Source organism: Xenopus laevis, chromosome 5L (assembly GCF_017654675.1).
Source record: "Xenopus laevis strain J_2021 chromosome 5L, Xenopus_laevis_v10.1, whole genome shotgun sequence".
NCBI lineage: Eukaryota > Metazoa > Chordata > Amphibia > Anura > Pipidae > Xenopus > Xenopus laevis.
In genome coordinates this window covers 17,260,981-17,278,108 of record NC_054379.1, presented here as the reverse complement: position 1 = coordinate 17,278,108, position 17,128 = coordinate 17,260,981, and the positions used below count along the sequence as shown (strand labels likewise).

The 17,128-nt window shown below is 40.2% G+C and overlaps 1 protein-coding gene across 1 annotated transcript in view; it reads left to right on the top strand.

Moving 5' to 3' along the window:
- Nucleotides 1-2,609: 2,609 nt before the first annotated feature.
- The window catches only part of nvl.L (nuclear VCP like L homeolog), a 31,849-nt gene continuing 17,330 nt past the window's right edge, over nt 2,610-17,128 (top strand). Inside the window, exons 1-13 of the mRNA XM_041562567.1 lie at nt 2,610-2,628; nt 2,745-2,879; nt 4,810-4,883; nt 5,414-5,466; nt 7,183-7,270; nt 7,439-7,493; nt 9,854-10,126; nt 10,287-10,419; nt 12,361-12,437; nt 12,618-12,752; nt 13,117-13,218; nt 13,709-13,826; nt 15,675-15,819. Of these exons, the coding sequence (XP_041418501.1) occupies nt 2,820-2,879; nt 4,810-4,883; nt 5,414-5,466; nt 7,183-7,270; nt 7,439-7,493; nt 9,854-10,126; nt 10,287-10,419; nt 12,361-12,437; nt 12,618-12,752; nt 13,117-13,218; nt 13,709-13,826; nt 15,675-15,819 (1,313 nt within the window). The 5' untranslated portion in view covers nt 2,610-2,628; nt 2,745-2,819. The remainder of the gene's footprint in view (nt 2,629-2,744; nt 2,880-4,809; nt 4,884-5,413; nt 5,467-7,182; nt 7,271-7,438; nt 7,494-9,853; nt 10,127-10,286; nt 10,420-12,360; nt 12,438-12,617; nt 12,753-13,116; nt 13,219-13,708; nt 13,827-15,674; nt 15,820-17,128) is intronic.

Here is a 17,128-nt window from a genome sequence, read left to right as displayed (position 1 = left end):
TGTCACCGGGCAACTAAATCTCCCCGAATCTCCACATGTGTCACTGCCCTTATTTTACAGTTTTTTAATTATTTGCCTTATTCTTCTGGCTCTTGCTGCTTTCAAATGGGGGTCACTGACCCAATATAAAAACCAAATGCTCTGTAAGGCTAAATATATAGTTTTTTTTTTTTTACTTTTTATTACTCATCTTTCTATTCAGGCCTCTCCTATTGATATTCCAGTCTTTTATTTAAATCAGTGCATGGTTGCTAGGGGAATTTGAATCCTGGCAACCAGCTTGCTAAATTTGCAAACTGGAGAACCGTTGAATAAAATGCAAATGCAAAATCAACTGCAAATTGTCTCAGAATATCACACTCTACATCATACTAATAGTTAAATGATAAGTAAATCTTTAAAATAAGTGAATGTAAAATTGATGAGAGTGCTATTCTAAGAACTTTTGCAATTGACATTCATTATTTATTTTCTTTTTTCCCCTCAAGATACACGTACTTTTAATATGAATGCATTTTGTTACAACAGCACCACCTGCTGGTCATTTTCCCACCAGTCTGACTACCAAGTAGTAAAGAAGTTCAATAAAAAAAGAGAATGATCTAAATGGGATGAATTATTAAGGGGGGAATCTATAGATACTGGATCACGAGACCACATGGTTTAAGTGAAATCAAATCACACAGTGATAATATATAACTTTTTGTATTTTTTCTGATTAAGAAGACGGGGATACTTTCTTTCTTTTCTCCTATAGTCAAGGAAGTTGTCAAGAGAAAGAAAGAGGCTGCTCTGATGTTCTGCTGCTTATGAAAGATTTGAGAAAGGGTTCTATTCATTTTCCTGTTCTGAAAGTGCTGGGGGTATAAGTAGGGTCCCAGGAACTATAGGGGATAGTTTCATGCGCATATGAAAAAATATTTAGTTACCAAAGTTTAAATGGGGCCCTAAACTTATTTTTTAGTGCATATCTCCCAACTGTCCCATTTTTTCTTGAGACAGTCCCAATTTTGACAGCTCAGGTTTGTTACTGAAATGTCCCAACTGAACAGCCAGAAAAAGATACAAAGTTTCTAAAACTTAATTGACTTTTGACAGAGAATCCAGAATATGTGGCAGGTGCACTTAGATACTTTTGTAACACGATAAGCAAAGAAACAATTGTAACAATTTAAGATAAACAGGTCTCTTGGCGAAACTGTGACTTGCAGCAATAAAGGAGAAGCAAACCCAAAAGTTAAAAAACCTCTACCCCCTACCTTACATAGACACCCCTTCCTCCCCCCCCCAGCATCAGCGTTACCCCGGGCAAATGCCCCTAACTTTTTACTTACCCCTCGGTGAAGATTCAGGCATCGGAGTTCACAGTGTCATCTTCAGCCGCTTTGGTCATCTTCGGAATGAGGCTGGTGTAGCAGCACACAGTTGGATCGATTTTCCGACTGCGCATGCGTCGAAACTTACGAAAATTGTAGAAGCGCCGGTCTCTTTCCGAAGATTACAGAATCGGCTGAAGATGGTGCCCGTGGGGTTGCCATCTGGCCGGCATTTGTTTTTTTAAATAGTTTTTGAATAATTTGTCTTGTGACTCTTTCCAGCTTTCAAATGTGGGTCACTGACATCTAAAAATAAAATGCTCTATAAGTCTACACATTTGTTGCAATTGTTACTTTTTGTTACCGATCTTTCTATTCGGGCCCTCTCTGTTCATATTCCAGTCTCCATTGGCCCTAGGGTTGCCACCTGACCAGTAAAAATGATGGTTGATCCCAATGTTATTAATAGGGAAAAAAGATAAATATATAGGAAGGCCGGTATTTTTTTCCAGAAAAGGTGGCAACCCTAGGTGCCTGTGAACTCCTTTGGAGAGACTCTGCAGTGAGGGATAAGTGAAGGGTTAGGGGCATTTGCCCGGGGTACCACTTAGGCTGAGGGGAGGGTCTATGTAGGGTAGGGGCTACGTTTTTTTTAACTTTAGGGTTTGCTTCTCCTTTAAATGGCAATTCACCTTCATTAGCAAAACTGTAATAACTGAAAAAAAACACAGAAATGTGTTCAAACTTTCAAAAAAAAATGGGCGTGGTCAAAAAAAATTGCCATGCGGAGTGCAGCAAATCTTTTTGTCCCTCTTTCTATTTCCAAAATGTTGGGATGTATCATGTATGTTAGTGTGACCCTGTAAATTCTAGTGGTCCACAGTTTTGCTTCAAGCTACTGTCATACAAAATGAATTACTTATGTGAACTGGTGAACTGACTCCTAGTGGTGATGAAACTTCGGTGGATAAACGTGGGGATGTTGTTGGTGTAGCACATATTTCTGCTCTTACACACTTGGCACTTTCATGAATCATTAAATGTTGCTTATAATTATATTTAGCTTTAATAGCGTTCTCATAAAACAGTGTAAAGCTAATGATGCCAACAACGTGCCTGTTAAACAATCACACTTTGACCACATTATAAAGAATCTAAATCTTTGAGGTAAAAAAAACCCGCGGGTGTACCAAGATGGCCGACGACAAATACTGTCCCGTGGTTGCCAATAAAGTTATATTGAAAGACGGTCGTACCATTTAGCCGCTTAGTTTGATGCCTGAATACAAAGCGCAATCCCTTCGTGATTTAGGTTAAGTTCGTATTGAATCTCTCTTTATTTCTGTATGAGTTGCACCAGCAGATCACAGGTGGAACGCTATATAATGTCCATACAATCAATGCCCTGTCTGTGTTTCTTTTCAGCAGGCATTGAGCAGGACAACTAAACCTGAAGACCCGGCTCCCATGTGGGTCTTTCAGCGCTGAACAGACTAAAGAGACATGAAGAATTGTCCGGGATCTCCGGGAATAGACGGGAGGCTCAAGTACCGGCTCACCCAGGTAATAATAAATGAAGTGACTGGGTTTTGCTTTTTTTGAGAACATGGCAGCTTCTTGCACTCACATTGTTGCTGAATAACTTCTCTGAGCTCCCTGGCTGCAGGCAGAGACTTTTGGGGAGTTCTGGGAGTTGTAGTCCAGCAGCAGGGGCAGATTTGTGTTCTTTGTATTGACACAGTCACCTGTACCCTCTGACAATCTGATTGGTCGTTACTAGACACTGTCATGTCTTACACCTGAGCCCTAGCCATCAGCACTTCTGGATTTAATTCTGCTGTCCCAGTAATACATGTTATTTATATCCACTGCTTGATGAACAGTCTGGATCATGTGACTGGCAGTGACTTCTCTTTAAAGGGGAGGTTTGCCTTCTAGTTCAGTTTTAGTTTATTATAGAATGGCTAATTTATAAGCATCCTTTCAATTGCCCTTCATTTGTTTAAAAATAGTTTTTGAATTATTTGTCTTGTGACTCTTTCCAGCTTTCAAATGTGGGTCACTGACATCTAAAAATCAAATGCTCTGTAAGGCTACACATGTATTGCAGTTGTTATTGATCTTTCTATTTGGGCCCTCTCTGTTCATATTCCAGTCTCCATTGGCCCCTGGACATGATACATAGCAACCAGATGGCTGAAATTGCAAACTGGAGAGCTGTTGAATAAAAAGCTAAATAACTCAAAAACCACAAATAATTAAAAATAAAAACCAATTGCAAATTGTCTCAGAATATGACTCTTTACCTCATACTGTAGGTTCATTTTAAGGTGAAAACCACTTTAACACAAATTCTCTTAGCCTAGGGCTCCATTGGCCCCTGGACATGATCCATAGCCCACGGCTACCGGATTGCTGCAATTGCAAACTGTAGAGCTGCTGAATAAAAATCTAACTCAAAATATCACAAATAATTAAAAATGAAAACCAATTGTATATGGTCTCAAAATATCACTCTCTACCTCATACTGGAAGTTAATTTATAAAGTGAGCAACCCCTTTAACACAAATGCTCTTGGCTTAGGGCTCCATTCAGTGTTAGACTGGGATGCCAGGGGCCCACCAGAAAACCTAAAACCTTGAGCCCACCAGAAAACCTTAGACAGTGGATCTTTCCAAACTATTATTCAACTATTATTAAACTCCCCACCGGAAGTTTTTCTGGTAGCACCGGGGGGTTCTGGAGGAACGTCATTTTGTTTCTACTATGTACTTTATTTACTGTATATGGCTGAAATGACAATAAAATCCACTTGACTTGATTTGACTTCATCATCCTCTACTCACTCAACCTCTTTATTCTCCTAGTCTTTTATATATACTTACATTATTCTCCCATTATTAAGCATGTTTCCCCTTAAAGAAATAGGGAATGACCATGAAATAGGCCACATGTTTAGAAACAAGAGGGACCACCAACACCTGGGCCCACCGGGAGTTTTCCTGGTATCCCGGTGGGCCAGTCCGACACTGGCTCCATTGGCCCCTGGACATGATTCATAGCCCACAGCACTTCATGCCCCCCACAACTGTTCACCCAACAGATCATTCAGACTGAGTCTACTACTTGGTGGCCAATCACTTGCAGGCTTGCTGCCATCATCAGGGGTTTAAAGTGTCTCCTGATAGACATAACTTCAGATTAATGTTCACACCTGTAGTTCACTTTCACTGCACTGGTGGTGCTGGCCCTCTGTTGACCCGGCCGGGTTCCTTAGCAACAGCAAATGATTTTTGAACGGATCCGCACAATTATTCGCATTCAGGGGGCTTACCCCTTTTATTATGCTACCAACAGTATCAACGTTTAGAGGGGGAAAACCCTCCCTTCATCAGGATAATAAATCGTTTCCCGATAGACATACACATACTTAGTACAACTCTTTGTCTGGGTTTGGCACTGGGTGTCACTGGGTTCTTGTGTTTCTTGCAGTATCTGAGCAGTAACAAATGTGGTGGATACGTGGATATCGCTGTAGTAGCTGCTGATCTACAGAAGTTATACAGGTATGTTCAGTAGATGTGCTTGTTGTGTACTCCAGGTAGTGCATTTTTTACAGAAGAGAAGCCTCAGTACAGAGTTAAAAAGTAAGCAGTTTTATTCACTGGGCGGTGTCTTGTAATTTAGCCCTCCCCCAGTGAATTTCACTTGTCCTTTAATTGAGTGCCCTACTATCCTTGTTATTATAATGTATTAGATTCTTGCGGATAGAATATTTTAGCACTGCACCTACTTATTTTCTTACTACAATGCCTCTCTCGGGGGATTCAGCTCTTGACTTGAACCATGTGGTTCCCCCTAATTACTGCTACACCAAATTTCTCAAAAAGCATCTGCTGATATGAGGGACATTTGTACTTTTAAGGTTTGAACAAATCCTGGTTCTTTCAGCGCTTGAAGACGATCAAAGGACAAAAAGAGGGAGAACCCTGCATGCTGTGTAAATGATAGAAGCTGCTTTTTTTGCCATTGCATTGCAAACCTGGAGACCCCTGACTTTATTTGATGAATGGTAATCCAGTCTTTTGTATTACAGAGCAGACTATGGCAGGAGAAAACAGAATGCCTTCCGAATTCAGGTAGAAAAAGGTAAGTGTTATGGCACTAATATAATTTACATGAATTAATATAACCTGGGATAGACACATTTCAGCTCTTTAACAGACATCACAGAGTCTATTTATCATGCTGTGTAAAATACTGGAGACAAACCTCACCAGGGATGTTGCCCATAGCAACCAATCGGATATTTGCTTTTGTTTTCTAATTTACAGGTGACTGTTGAGAAATCTAGTTGCTTATTCGTTGCTATGGGCAACATCGCTGGTGATGTTTGTCTCCAGATTTTTACACAGAATGATAAATAGGCCCTACATCTGTTAAAGAGGAACGATCGTGAAAATTAAAAATTAAAGGGGTTGTTTTCAGATAGATCACTAGAAATAACAACTTTTTCCAATTACTTTCTATTTGTGACCATTTTTCTAATATTGAAGTGTAAAGTGTCATTTTGCACCTTCTAAAGCAGCTCTGTGAAGGGGGGGTCACCGACCCACAAAACTGTTCTAAATTGATACATTTAATAGATTCATTTCTTATCTTTGTCCCTGCTGAGCAGAATCTCTGGGTTTCATTACAGGCAGCTGTTAGAATTGATACAATAGTTGCTGATACTCCAGAGATGCTGCTGAGAAATGGATCAACTAATGGAGCAAATTGTAACAGTTCAGAATCTGAACCTGAATTACTGAGCTGTCAGACTCAAACACCAGAGACACGAACATTCAACTACTTAGATTTTGGAAAAACAGTAAAAAATAAATAATGGAAAGTATTTGAAAAAAGTCTTTATTTCTGGGGAATCATCTAAAAACAACTGAACTGAAAAAAGTGTTTGGAAGGTGAACAACCCCATTTTAATATAAGCTTCAGCATACTGAAATGAGAATGTTTCTAAATACAATTAATTAAAATATCTGTACTGTTTCTGATATAATCAAGTTTATCTTCAATATTCCTCTCTCCGCATCTGTTTCTCTTCATTCTGTCTTCATGCAGCAGTTGGGTGTCAGATATTCATTGACAGTTAGATCCAATATATCTTATAGGGGGCTCCTTTTGCCTAGAAGATGTATTAGAGGTCACTCTATTAAAATCACCAGACATCATGTCACTCTACATGCAGAATTTGTGCAAAAGGCAGGTATTTTGTGAGCTCTAATACATCTGATAGGAAAGCGAGCTCCCCCCAGAAGATATATTGGGTTTAACTGTCAATTACCCAACTTCGGCATAAAGACAGAATGAAGAGAAGCAAATACAGAGAGAGGAATAGTGAAGATAAACTGGATTATTTCAGAAATGGTACAGAATATTTAATTGATTGTATTTAGAAAGTTTCTTATTTCAGTATGATGAAGCATGGTAGTTCCCCTTTAAAGATCAGCACTGCAGACTGGCCACCCCAGCATCAGAATTTGCAGCCAATCAAGGTGAGCTTTTCCTTGATATTATACTTTCTTTGGGCCGCATGTCCTGGCCATCCAACTGCCTGTCCACAGCCCCAAGAGAACTAGTGTACAAACTGTCTCCAGAATAATCTGAATTAGGTGGGGGAACAGTAGTCGACTACCATGTAACATGGTGTTTAGTATAGGCACCCCATCCGGTCTATATAGAATTGTACCCAGCAGAAAGACGAGCATTAATCTTGCCAAATTATAAAAACAGGACAATTTAAGCTGTGGTCGTTAGGTGTGTTATTGCCTGAAGTGATTATGCGCTGACTTATTCTGCATGTTTTAGTGTTTAAGGTTATCAGCAGTGAGACTGAGGGCATTGACACCCTGGAAGGGACACACCTGGCAAAAAGGGCAAAAAGAGGAGACGATGGGTAAGTGACATATTCTTACTAGCTGAGCAACTGTGACCGTATCCATCTAAATTCATTGCTCTGCACTTGTTGAAGCCCTTCCTAGTGCTCTACAGTAATGATTGAACCCCATTAGGAGAGTGAACAATCTCATATAATATGATAATTTTTATTTTTTTTATTTTAAAGAAATCTAGAAATTTCATCTGACTCTACGGATAGTGATGACTACGCAGATCAACCTGTAAGTTGAGTTCATTGCATTGCATTGCATTTACTTATTAAACCCTAGCTAGGCACTTAAAGGAGAAGGAAAGCTACAAAGGCTCTAGAAAGCTCTAGCAACTCTCTGTTTGTTTAGGATAGCAGCTGCAGTATTAGCTTGGTGTGACATCACTTCCTGCCTGAGCCTCTCCCTGCTCACTTATAGCTCGGGCTCCGATTACAGCAGAGAAGGGGGGGGAGGGATGAAGAGGAGCAAACTGAGCATGCTCAAGCCCTAGCCCTGGAGGTTTAAGCTGAAGGCAGGAAGTCTGATACAGAAGCCCATGTATACACAATAGAAGGAAATAAATGCTGTGTTTCTTTTGACAGAGGACTCAGAGCAGCATTACTTTGAGGGTTTACTGGTATATTTAGGTGGACCTTTCTAATAAGGCTTACTTAGTTTTAACCTTTCCTTCTGCTTTAGGAACAGTAACACCAAAATCATTAAAGGGTTTTAAAAGGAATGACAATATAATGTATCGTTGCTCTGCACTGGTAAAACAGTTTTGTATGGTTCAAAAACACGACTATAGTTTATATAAACTGACTGCTGTGTGGCCACGGGGGCAGCCATTCAAGCACAGGCTACACAGTTGATAACCGTTAAGTTCTACTTCAGAGCTTTTCTGTTATCTGCTGTGTATCCTATGCCTTTTCTTCGTTTTAGCTTTAAATGGCTGCCCCCATGGCTACACAGCAGCTTGTTTATATAAACTATAGTAGAGTTTCTGAAGCAAACACACCAGTTTTACCAGTGCAGGGCAACACTGCATTATATTGTCATTATTTAAAAACAGTAAGTTTTTGAGGTTACTGTTCCTTTAATTGGATAACAGGTGCTAGAGCGCAATCAGCACAGTAACCCATAGCCACAAATTGGGAGTTCCTTTTTAATTGAGTAAAGCAGGGGTCCCCAACCTTTTTGTACCTGTGAGCCACATTCAAATGAGAAAAAAGAGTTGGGGAGCAACACAAGCATGAAAAAAAGTCCATGGGGTTGCCAATTAAGGGCTCTGATGTGATTGGCTATTTTGTGTCATCTATGTGGACTGGCAGCCTATAGGAGGCTCGTTATGCACCAAAACTTGCCTCCAAACCAGGAATTGAAAAATAAGCAGCTGCTTTGAGGCCACTGGGAGCAACATCCAAGGGTTTGGTGAGCAGCATGTTGCTCCAGAGCCACTGGTTGGGGAACACTGGCCTAAAGGAATCCATATTTCCTGATCAATATCAGATCCAGACTAGTAACTGACAGCTTTGTATAGCACCCCAAAATGATCTGATTATTGGCCTGTTAATGTGTAACTGTTTGCTGTGGGTTACTGCACTCAGTACTAATAATAATATATGGGTTACTGTTTACATTTACTTTTTAGTAAACTATAAACTGTAAATGAATCTCCTTACCTTGCTGCATTAACAGTCATAGTCCAGTAGACTGCATTTGATCGAACTACAGAAAATACATCCAAGCTTTGCAGTCTTGAAAGAGCAGTGGTGGCGTAGGGAAATTCAATATAATCTCTCATTCTAAGCTTAATGAACAGCACCCTTATGTTCATGGGTACAGAATCTGTACCTGACACAGCCATTTAGGAGTACTGAGGCTTTTGAAGAATATATCTGCCACTTAAAGGGGTTGTACACCTTTTGAGATACTTTTTTGAATGATATTTCGAGACAATTTGCATTTGGTTTTTAATTGTTTTAGGTTCCTGAGTTATTTAGCTTTTTATTCAGCAGCTATCAAGTTTCTAGGGATGCACCGAATCCACTATTTTTCGAATACTGAACAGAATCCGAATCCTAATTTGGGGGAAGGAAGGGGAAAACATTTTTTACGTCATTATTTTTTGACAAAAAATCACTAAATTGCCCTCCCCAACCCTAATTTGCATATGCAAATTAGGATTCGGCTCGGCCGGGAAGAAGGATTCAGCTGAATCACAAACCGAATCCTGGATCTGGTGCATCCCTACCAGTTTGAAAATTTCCCTAGCAACCATGCATTGATATGAATAAGAGAATGGAATATGAATAGAAGAGGCCTAAATAGAAAGATGAGTAATAAAATGTAGCAATAACCATACATTTGTAGCTTTACAGAGCATTCGTTTTTTTAGATGGGGTCAATGACCCCCATTTGAAAGCTGGAATGAGTCAGAAGCAAAAGGCAAATAATTAAAATAGCTATAAGAAAATAAATAATGAAGACCAATTGAAAAGTTGCTTACTATTGGGCATTCTGTAACATACTAAAAGTTGAACCATCCCTTCAATTATTAAGCAGAGGGCTCGGGGCCAGACACGGTACTGATTATTTTGTTTCTTTTCTAGTCTTCAAATCACATGAACAATTCTCTGCTATCCTTGTACCGCAAAGGGAACCTTGACTCCGTATTGGAGACTCCTGTCAAAAATGACCTTCCAGACACCAGCACTCCAGCACATCCTACCAAGAATGCCCGTATGGCAACAGTCGGGACCCCCCAGGGCACTAAGACACCAGAAGCTGGCTGGTTTATTGACAAAACTCCCAGTAAGGCAATGGAGCAAAGCATCCTCATTGATCTGTGCGAGGATGGAGCAGAGGCGTCGGCACAGAATGAGGTACAGTAACAAGAACCAAATGTACCAATTTTTGTTTTGTATTTTTCAAGTTATCTGAGGAAAAGTATTTTGCAAAACCTTTCAAATATACAGTAATTTAGACCAGTGAATAAGGCTGCAGCTTCCGCTGTTCTCTGAAATGTCCTGTTTTGTTACGCAGAACCCCCTGGACCTTTCCCTCTTGGAGAGTGAGAAGAAGAGAAAGACCCCAAAGACCAGGAACGGTCGAAAGTCAAAAAGCAAAGCTAATGATGTCGATGCGGAAATTGAGAACCGGCTCTTAAATGATAAAGGTCAGAGACTGGGAAAGCGACTGCTCTGCAGCTTCCCAGCATCACGTGACCTTAGGGATTTCAACATATACCAAGTTCTTACATGTACTGGGATACAAGGGAACCCTAGAATTGAACACTTACCTTATTATACCTTCAACAGATATTACAGTGGAACCTCAATTTTACATCATCCCCTGATTTTAAGATTTCCCTCATTTTACATTGTTGTTTTTTGGTCCCACCTATATATTATACATAATACATTTCCCTGATTTTACATTTTCATGGATTTTACACAATTTTTTTCTGGTCCCCTGAAAAACGTTAAAATGGGGGTTCTACTGTACTTTATAGATTCTACTTCTAGGCACTCCTCATTGTCACTTGGATGACATGCAATTAATAGGTGTACACCCATGCTGCTCTTCCTTTGAGGATGCCATTTGTGGGCAATTTACCAATTACCATCAATCTCCTGAAAATGTGACACTTTCAAGCAGCAGGGTGCCTTTAGCTGGAGTTCTTGGTGAAAAACATGGTGACTAATCTGTTTTTTTTTTTTTTTTTGGCAACTTGTACTCGTAGTAAATTAGTCTTTGACTTCCTTTTTATCTGCATTCTTATATAGCATTACCAATGTTCCAAAATGTTTTGGCACAAGTACTCCTACTCCCTCAATGTCCAAGGAGGCTAATTTAAAGAATAAGTAAACCTTTAAAATAAGCAAATGTTAAAATTGATGAGGGTGCTATTCTAAGCACTTTTGCAATGTACATTCATTATTTATTTTCTTTAAATTCCAAAATATTAAGGGATACACGTACTGTTAGTATGAATGAATTTTGTTACAACAGCGCCACCTGCTGGTCATTTTCCCACCAGTCTGACCACCAAGTAGTCAAGGAAGTTGTCTGGAGAAAGAAAGAGGCTGCAATGCTTAGGAAAGATTTGAGAGGTTTTTATTTTTTTTCTTAGCAGAAGAACATCAGAGCAGCCTCTTTCTTTCTCTAGACAACTTCCTTGACTACTTGGTGTTCAGACTGGTCGGAAAATGACCAGCAGGTGGAGCTGTTGTAAGAAAATTCATTCATATTAACATCACATGCATCCCTTAATATCTTGGAATAAAAACAAAATAAATAATGAATGTAAATGACAAAAGTACTAAGAATAGCACCCTCATCAATTTTCCATTCACTTATTCTAAAGGTTTACTTATCCTTTAATAACACTACTTATATCAGTCCATCAACCAGTCGGCAATTACCTCTGAGCTGCAGGTAGAATACTGAAAACAAATATCAAATTGCAGCAACACCTGGGAGTATTAAAGGCCTGAAACGATATTACAAGTATAGGATCCCTTATCTGGAAACCCATTATCCAGAAAGCTCTGGATTACAGAAAGGCTGTCTCCCATAGACTCCATTTTATTCAAATAATCCAGACTTTTTTAAAACTATTTTCTTTTTTCTGTGTAATAATAAAACAGTAGCTTGTACTTGATCCCAACTAAGATATAATTAATCCTTATTGGAAGCAAAACCAGACATTGGTGTGTCTTTATGTCATTCTTATGTCTTTGAGGCTGAGCTAAAAGACGTTTTGGTTGGAGATAAAGATCATGAATTAGAATACTGATAGACATATTTTGGAATTCTGCAAAACCTAAAGACATTCAAGCCACTTAAGAACTAAAGGGAGACGAGACGTTGATGCAATTTATTTGTAAAGGAAGCACATACAATTTTTTTTTTTTACTTATGATTTTCTAGTAGACTTAAGGTATGATGATCCGTTATCAGGAAAACCCCAGGTCCTGATCATTCTGGATAACAGGTCCCATACCTGTACTATATAGTCCATTATTATATAGACAATACTTAAGTATATGTCCATACCATTGCTCTCAATTCTTTATATGGACTTTCCTCTCTGAACCCTTTGTTTGATTTACAGGAAAGGGTAAAGTCCCAGAGGTGCAGCATTCTTCTCTGAGGTTTGAGGATATTGGGGGAAATGAAGATACCCTAAAGGTTGGTGAAGAGTCTAAATTTAAAACAAGTAGTTTGTATGATGTGCTTGTGTAATAGGGTGTGTTTATCTTCACTGACTGAATTTATAGTATGATCTCTCCCAAGGATTGGAGTTATAGGATGGTGGGCTGCTTGGCCAGAACGTGGCTCTTGTTCATGCTTCTAACCTGATTCCTACAGGAGGTGTGCAAAATGATGATTCACATGCGTCACCCTGAAGTTTACCAGCACCTAGGTGTGGTGCCTCCGCGGGGGTTTCTTCTGCACGGGCCGCCAGGATGTGGCAAAACCTTACTGGCTCAGGCAATTGCTGGGGTAATTATCTGCTGGTGTCATTCTCTATTTGCTTCTTATCTGCCATGTTTGGTTCCTATGGTTACAAAAATATTTAGGAATGTTTTGCTTGGAGCTAATGTAATGACCAAGGCTTAGCCCTGCCTTAGATCAACTTGTATGTATATGTGGTGGGCAGATCATGTAATAAATAACATAGTGGAAGGTCGGATTAAATGAAAGTTATGATGTCACACAGTGAAGTCAGTGATGCCTTTGAGCGGACTGGGGACCATAAAAATCCTTTAGAGGCCATATCTGACTTGTAGCCTCCAATTGAAAAGCACCGAAGAGTTGAGTGTATTGAGCAGGTGTCTGTGGGCTGAGCAACTTATGTCTCCTGTAGGAGCTGGACATGCCGATTCTCAAGGTGGCAGCCACTGAAATGGTCTCGGGTGTTTCTGGGGAGTCGGAACAGAAGCTCAGGGAGCTCTTCGACCAAGCGGTGGTGAGTCCTGACTCTGTGTGACCTGTTTATTAGCAACTGCACCAAGGTTGTGGTTTTCAGTTGGAGCAGAAAGGGGACCCGCCTGTTAAATGTACAATTATATGCGAGTAGTTTATGTCATTAGAGGCTTATCCAGGGGCCCTCCAGCTTTCAGTGGGTGCTAGGATTTGCAGTTCAGTGCCCTCCATTTTGTAACTTCTCTCATGCCCAGACAAAGCCTCAATATCCTGTCCAGGGGCTCCTCATCTATAAATCCTTCTCTGCTAAAATCGTTCTTTCCTGCAATAATCCAGAACCCCCAGTGTCTACAGTTAACATTCCTGACCCCCTCTTTTGTAACTCGGCCACTCCTCACAAGCGACCCCCACACCTAATAACGCACACACCTAACTTATATGAAGTATCCCAGAACCCCCTTTTCTGTAACCCCCACCTATGCTTTAAAACAAGAAAACACATTTTTACACTTGACTTGTCTCTTTATTTCCAGTCCAGTGCTCCCTGCATCCTGTTTATAGATGAGATTGATTCCATAACCCCAAAAAGAGAAGTGGCCTCTAAGGATATGGAGAGGAGGATTGTGGCCCAGCTACTTACCTGCATGGACGGTGGGTAAATCATTTCACCAGCAAGCTTTTTCCATCAGTAGTAATTTGCCTCCTGTAATTTGTTTGTAAAGGAATACCTAAAGTACTCATCACTGGTATATTTAAAGAGACTTAGTATTGTAAAATTCCCAAATCCTTTTCACCCAAACCATCTGCTTCTCCCACATGACATCCCACATCTGCAGCAGAACTATACTTAGTACAGGACCTATGCTGCCATAGTTTTATGGTATCCCTCTGTATAGACTATGAACACATGTAGGGGCTGTTCCTGCTGAATTGTGCTTAGTACAGGGGAATACCTATGCTGCCATAGTTTTATGGTATCTCTCTGTACAGGCTATGAGCAAACTTAGGGGGCTGTTCCTGCTGAATTGTGCTTAGTACAGGGGAATACCTATGCTGCCATAGTTTTATGGTATATCTCTGTACAGACTATAAGCAAACTTAGGGGGCTGTTCCTGCTGAATTGTGCTTAGTACAGGGGAATACCTATGCTGCCATAGTTTTATGGTATCTCTCTGTACAGACTATAAGCAAACTTAGGGGGCTGTTCCTGCTGAATTGTGCTTAGTACAGGGAATACTTATGCTGCCATAGTTTTATGGGATCTCTCTGTACAGACTTTGAGCAAACTTAGTGTCTGTCCCTGTTGAATTGTATTAAGTACAGGGAAATAGCTTTGCTTTACCCTCATTATCCAGAATTCTGCAAAGTTTCCCTGCCTCACGAGGAAACTTCGGGCGACTTCGGAAATCGAAGTACCGCGAGTGCATTGGCGCTGGTGTTTTGTCATTATAGCAGGGGGAAGTCAGTTTGGGGAGATTTTCGCCCCGCAGAAGAGGCGATTAGTCGCCAGGCGACTAAATCTCCCCGAATCTGCCCGTGTGCTTGAACCCTTAGCTTTCTCATCGCTCTCTGGTATTGAGTCCGTTTTTTGAATGATAAGTAATACAGCTCTTTCTGTCCAGTTGGTGGCACTCAAGGGCTATAAGGCAAGCCAAGGGCAAGTTACAATGTTAAATTACCATAAGTAATGAAAATATTGCTTCTGTCTGCTGGAAAAAAACACTGTTTATGTGGGGCTGTAGTTAGAGATGGGGAATGAAGGCTGTGGCCTCTTGAAGAGAAAACAAATGATATAATTCAGGTTTATCCAGCTTTGGATCCTCTGTTATTGAAATACAGCTCCCGCCATACTCACACCAGCCTTCAGCAGATGCCCTTTCCTAAAACCAGTCCTGTTTGTTTGTTTCTCTGATGCACAATCAGTGTTTAGATCCAGCAACTGATCAGTAGGAAGCTCTTACTGGACTAATGTAGTTCTAGTAATGAAAACAGACTGGTTGTTATGGGTACGGTTACTGCACCAATCAAGCCAAACTGTTTTGTCCTTGTTAAACAGCCTGTGACCAATGACACTTTGTACTCTAGGCATCTGACACCGAGCTATCTACTTAAAACATTGAGTGCCCCCCAGCTAATAGTGACTACGGCTCTCAGAATCCACAGCCAGCCTGTTCAATATGTTGAGTTCACCTCCATCTTTTCAGGAGGTTTAGATTTCCTCATCGGCAAATTTCAATAATCAAATGAATTCTCTGCCTTGCAAGGACCAAGCATGGAGTAGCTTCAGTTTCCTTGTTTGCCCTGATTAGCTCAAAAAAGAAAACATAAAAACAATAGATTTTTCATAATTAAAACAATCCGCGAATATGTTTATCGCAAGCCCTATTCATTGCACTCCTGTTGTACAAGGGGGTATACTGGCCCTTTAAGGGATGTTAACAAATACAGTATTCTGATCCTCACTAAATCTATTATGTTCCTCTTTCACTTTCCCTCTAGATTTAAACAGCCTTGCCGTGACTACTCAAGTCCTCGTCATCGGAGCCACAAACCGGCCCGATTCACTGGACCCCGCTCTGAGACGTGCTGGAAGGTTTGACCGGGAAATCTGCCTGGGGATTCCTGATGAAGGTGCCAGAAAAAGGTACAGTGGGAATATAATGACCTTCACAGTCACCTGCACAGCTATTTATCTATGCTGATTGTTACTGGCAATTAGACTATTATATGCAGTCTGTATATTATCTGCTATTAATATTTTGTATGAGAAGTTTGGTTAGTTGGACTGACCAGTGGCCAAAGCCTCTTCATTCAGGAATGATTTTTTTTTTTTTAGGATAATAAGTAGATAATTGATACATATATCAGAGCTGCTGTTCATTATAGAATATACAGCAGCCTTATACTAACTTAAAGAGGACCCTTCATCCAGACATAGAAAGCTGTATATAAGTCCTTCTCAAATAAACATGAAACCCAAAATCTTTTTTTAATTAAATCATCCAAACCTGTAATAAAATCATTTAGATATCTCCGCTATCAATCATATTTTGTCTTCCTTAATGTCACTTTAATTTCTACACTTCCTAGATGTCACTGCTCTGAACAAATTCCCTAATGTTTGACTATCATGATAAAGTTGGATTTAGAATTGTCTCTTGGGGTGACAGGTCCCCTTTAAGCCCCCACTCCCAACAACTGGAACAACTGAGGACCATGCTCTCCCAATAGGATTTTCTAGCCAGCATGGTGGATATCTGGTCAAGCCGTGACCACATATTTGTCAAGAAGAACCTCATTTTGAGCACAAAAATAAGCTGCTGATGTAATAATATCAGCCACTGAAGCAGAATGTGAGGTGGGAGTCCGATCTCAGATTACTGTATATTTATATGCGAGCCTTGTAGGTTAAATCTGACCAAAGGATATCTCTACTGAGATACAGGTGACTCTTTCATATGGTGCTGGAAGTCATTGGTGCTGTTACAGGCTGGTGTGCCTGATAGGGAAAGTGTTCATGATAAAGAAAATTAAACATTTTGTTTAAGTGCTTTTTATCAGCCAGTTATTCAACCCTGTCACTTACATGAATGGAACCTTAAATCGCTTTATTCTTCCACCATGCTTGTGACGTCCTTTTCTTGCAAAGGTTCTAAAGGTTCCTGCAGGGTCCAGTGAAATACCGAAATCTGCCAACCTCTATTGGTACAAATAATATCATTATAGTGGGGGTAAATCCATTCCGCTGTGTGTTTAAACCCATCCCCTGCCTGATCCATTTATTTAAGTGGATCCTGAATGGATGGACCTGGGTTTGAACTGGCCAACCTGACTACCTATGTCTTCTGCCAAATGAGCTGTCTGTTTGGCCATCTATACCCATCTTTCATCTTGTTTATTTGCCAAATGAAATGAAAGCTTGCAGGAATTATAAAAGCCCAGCATTAAAGGTG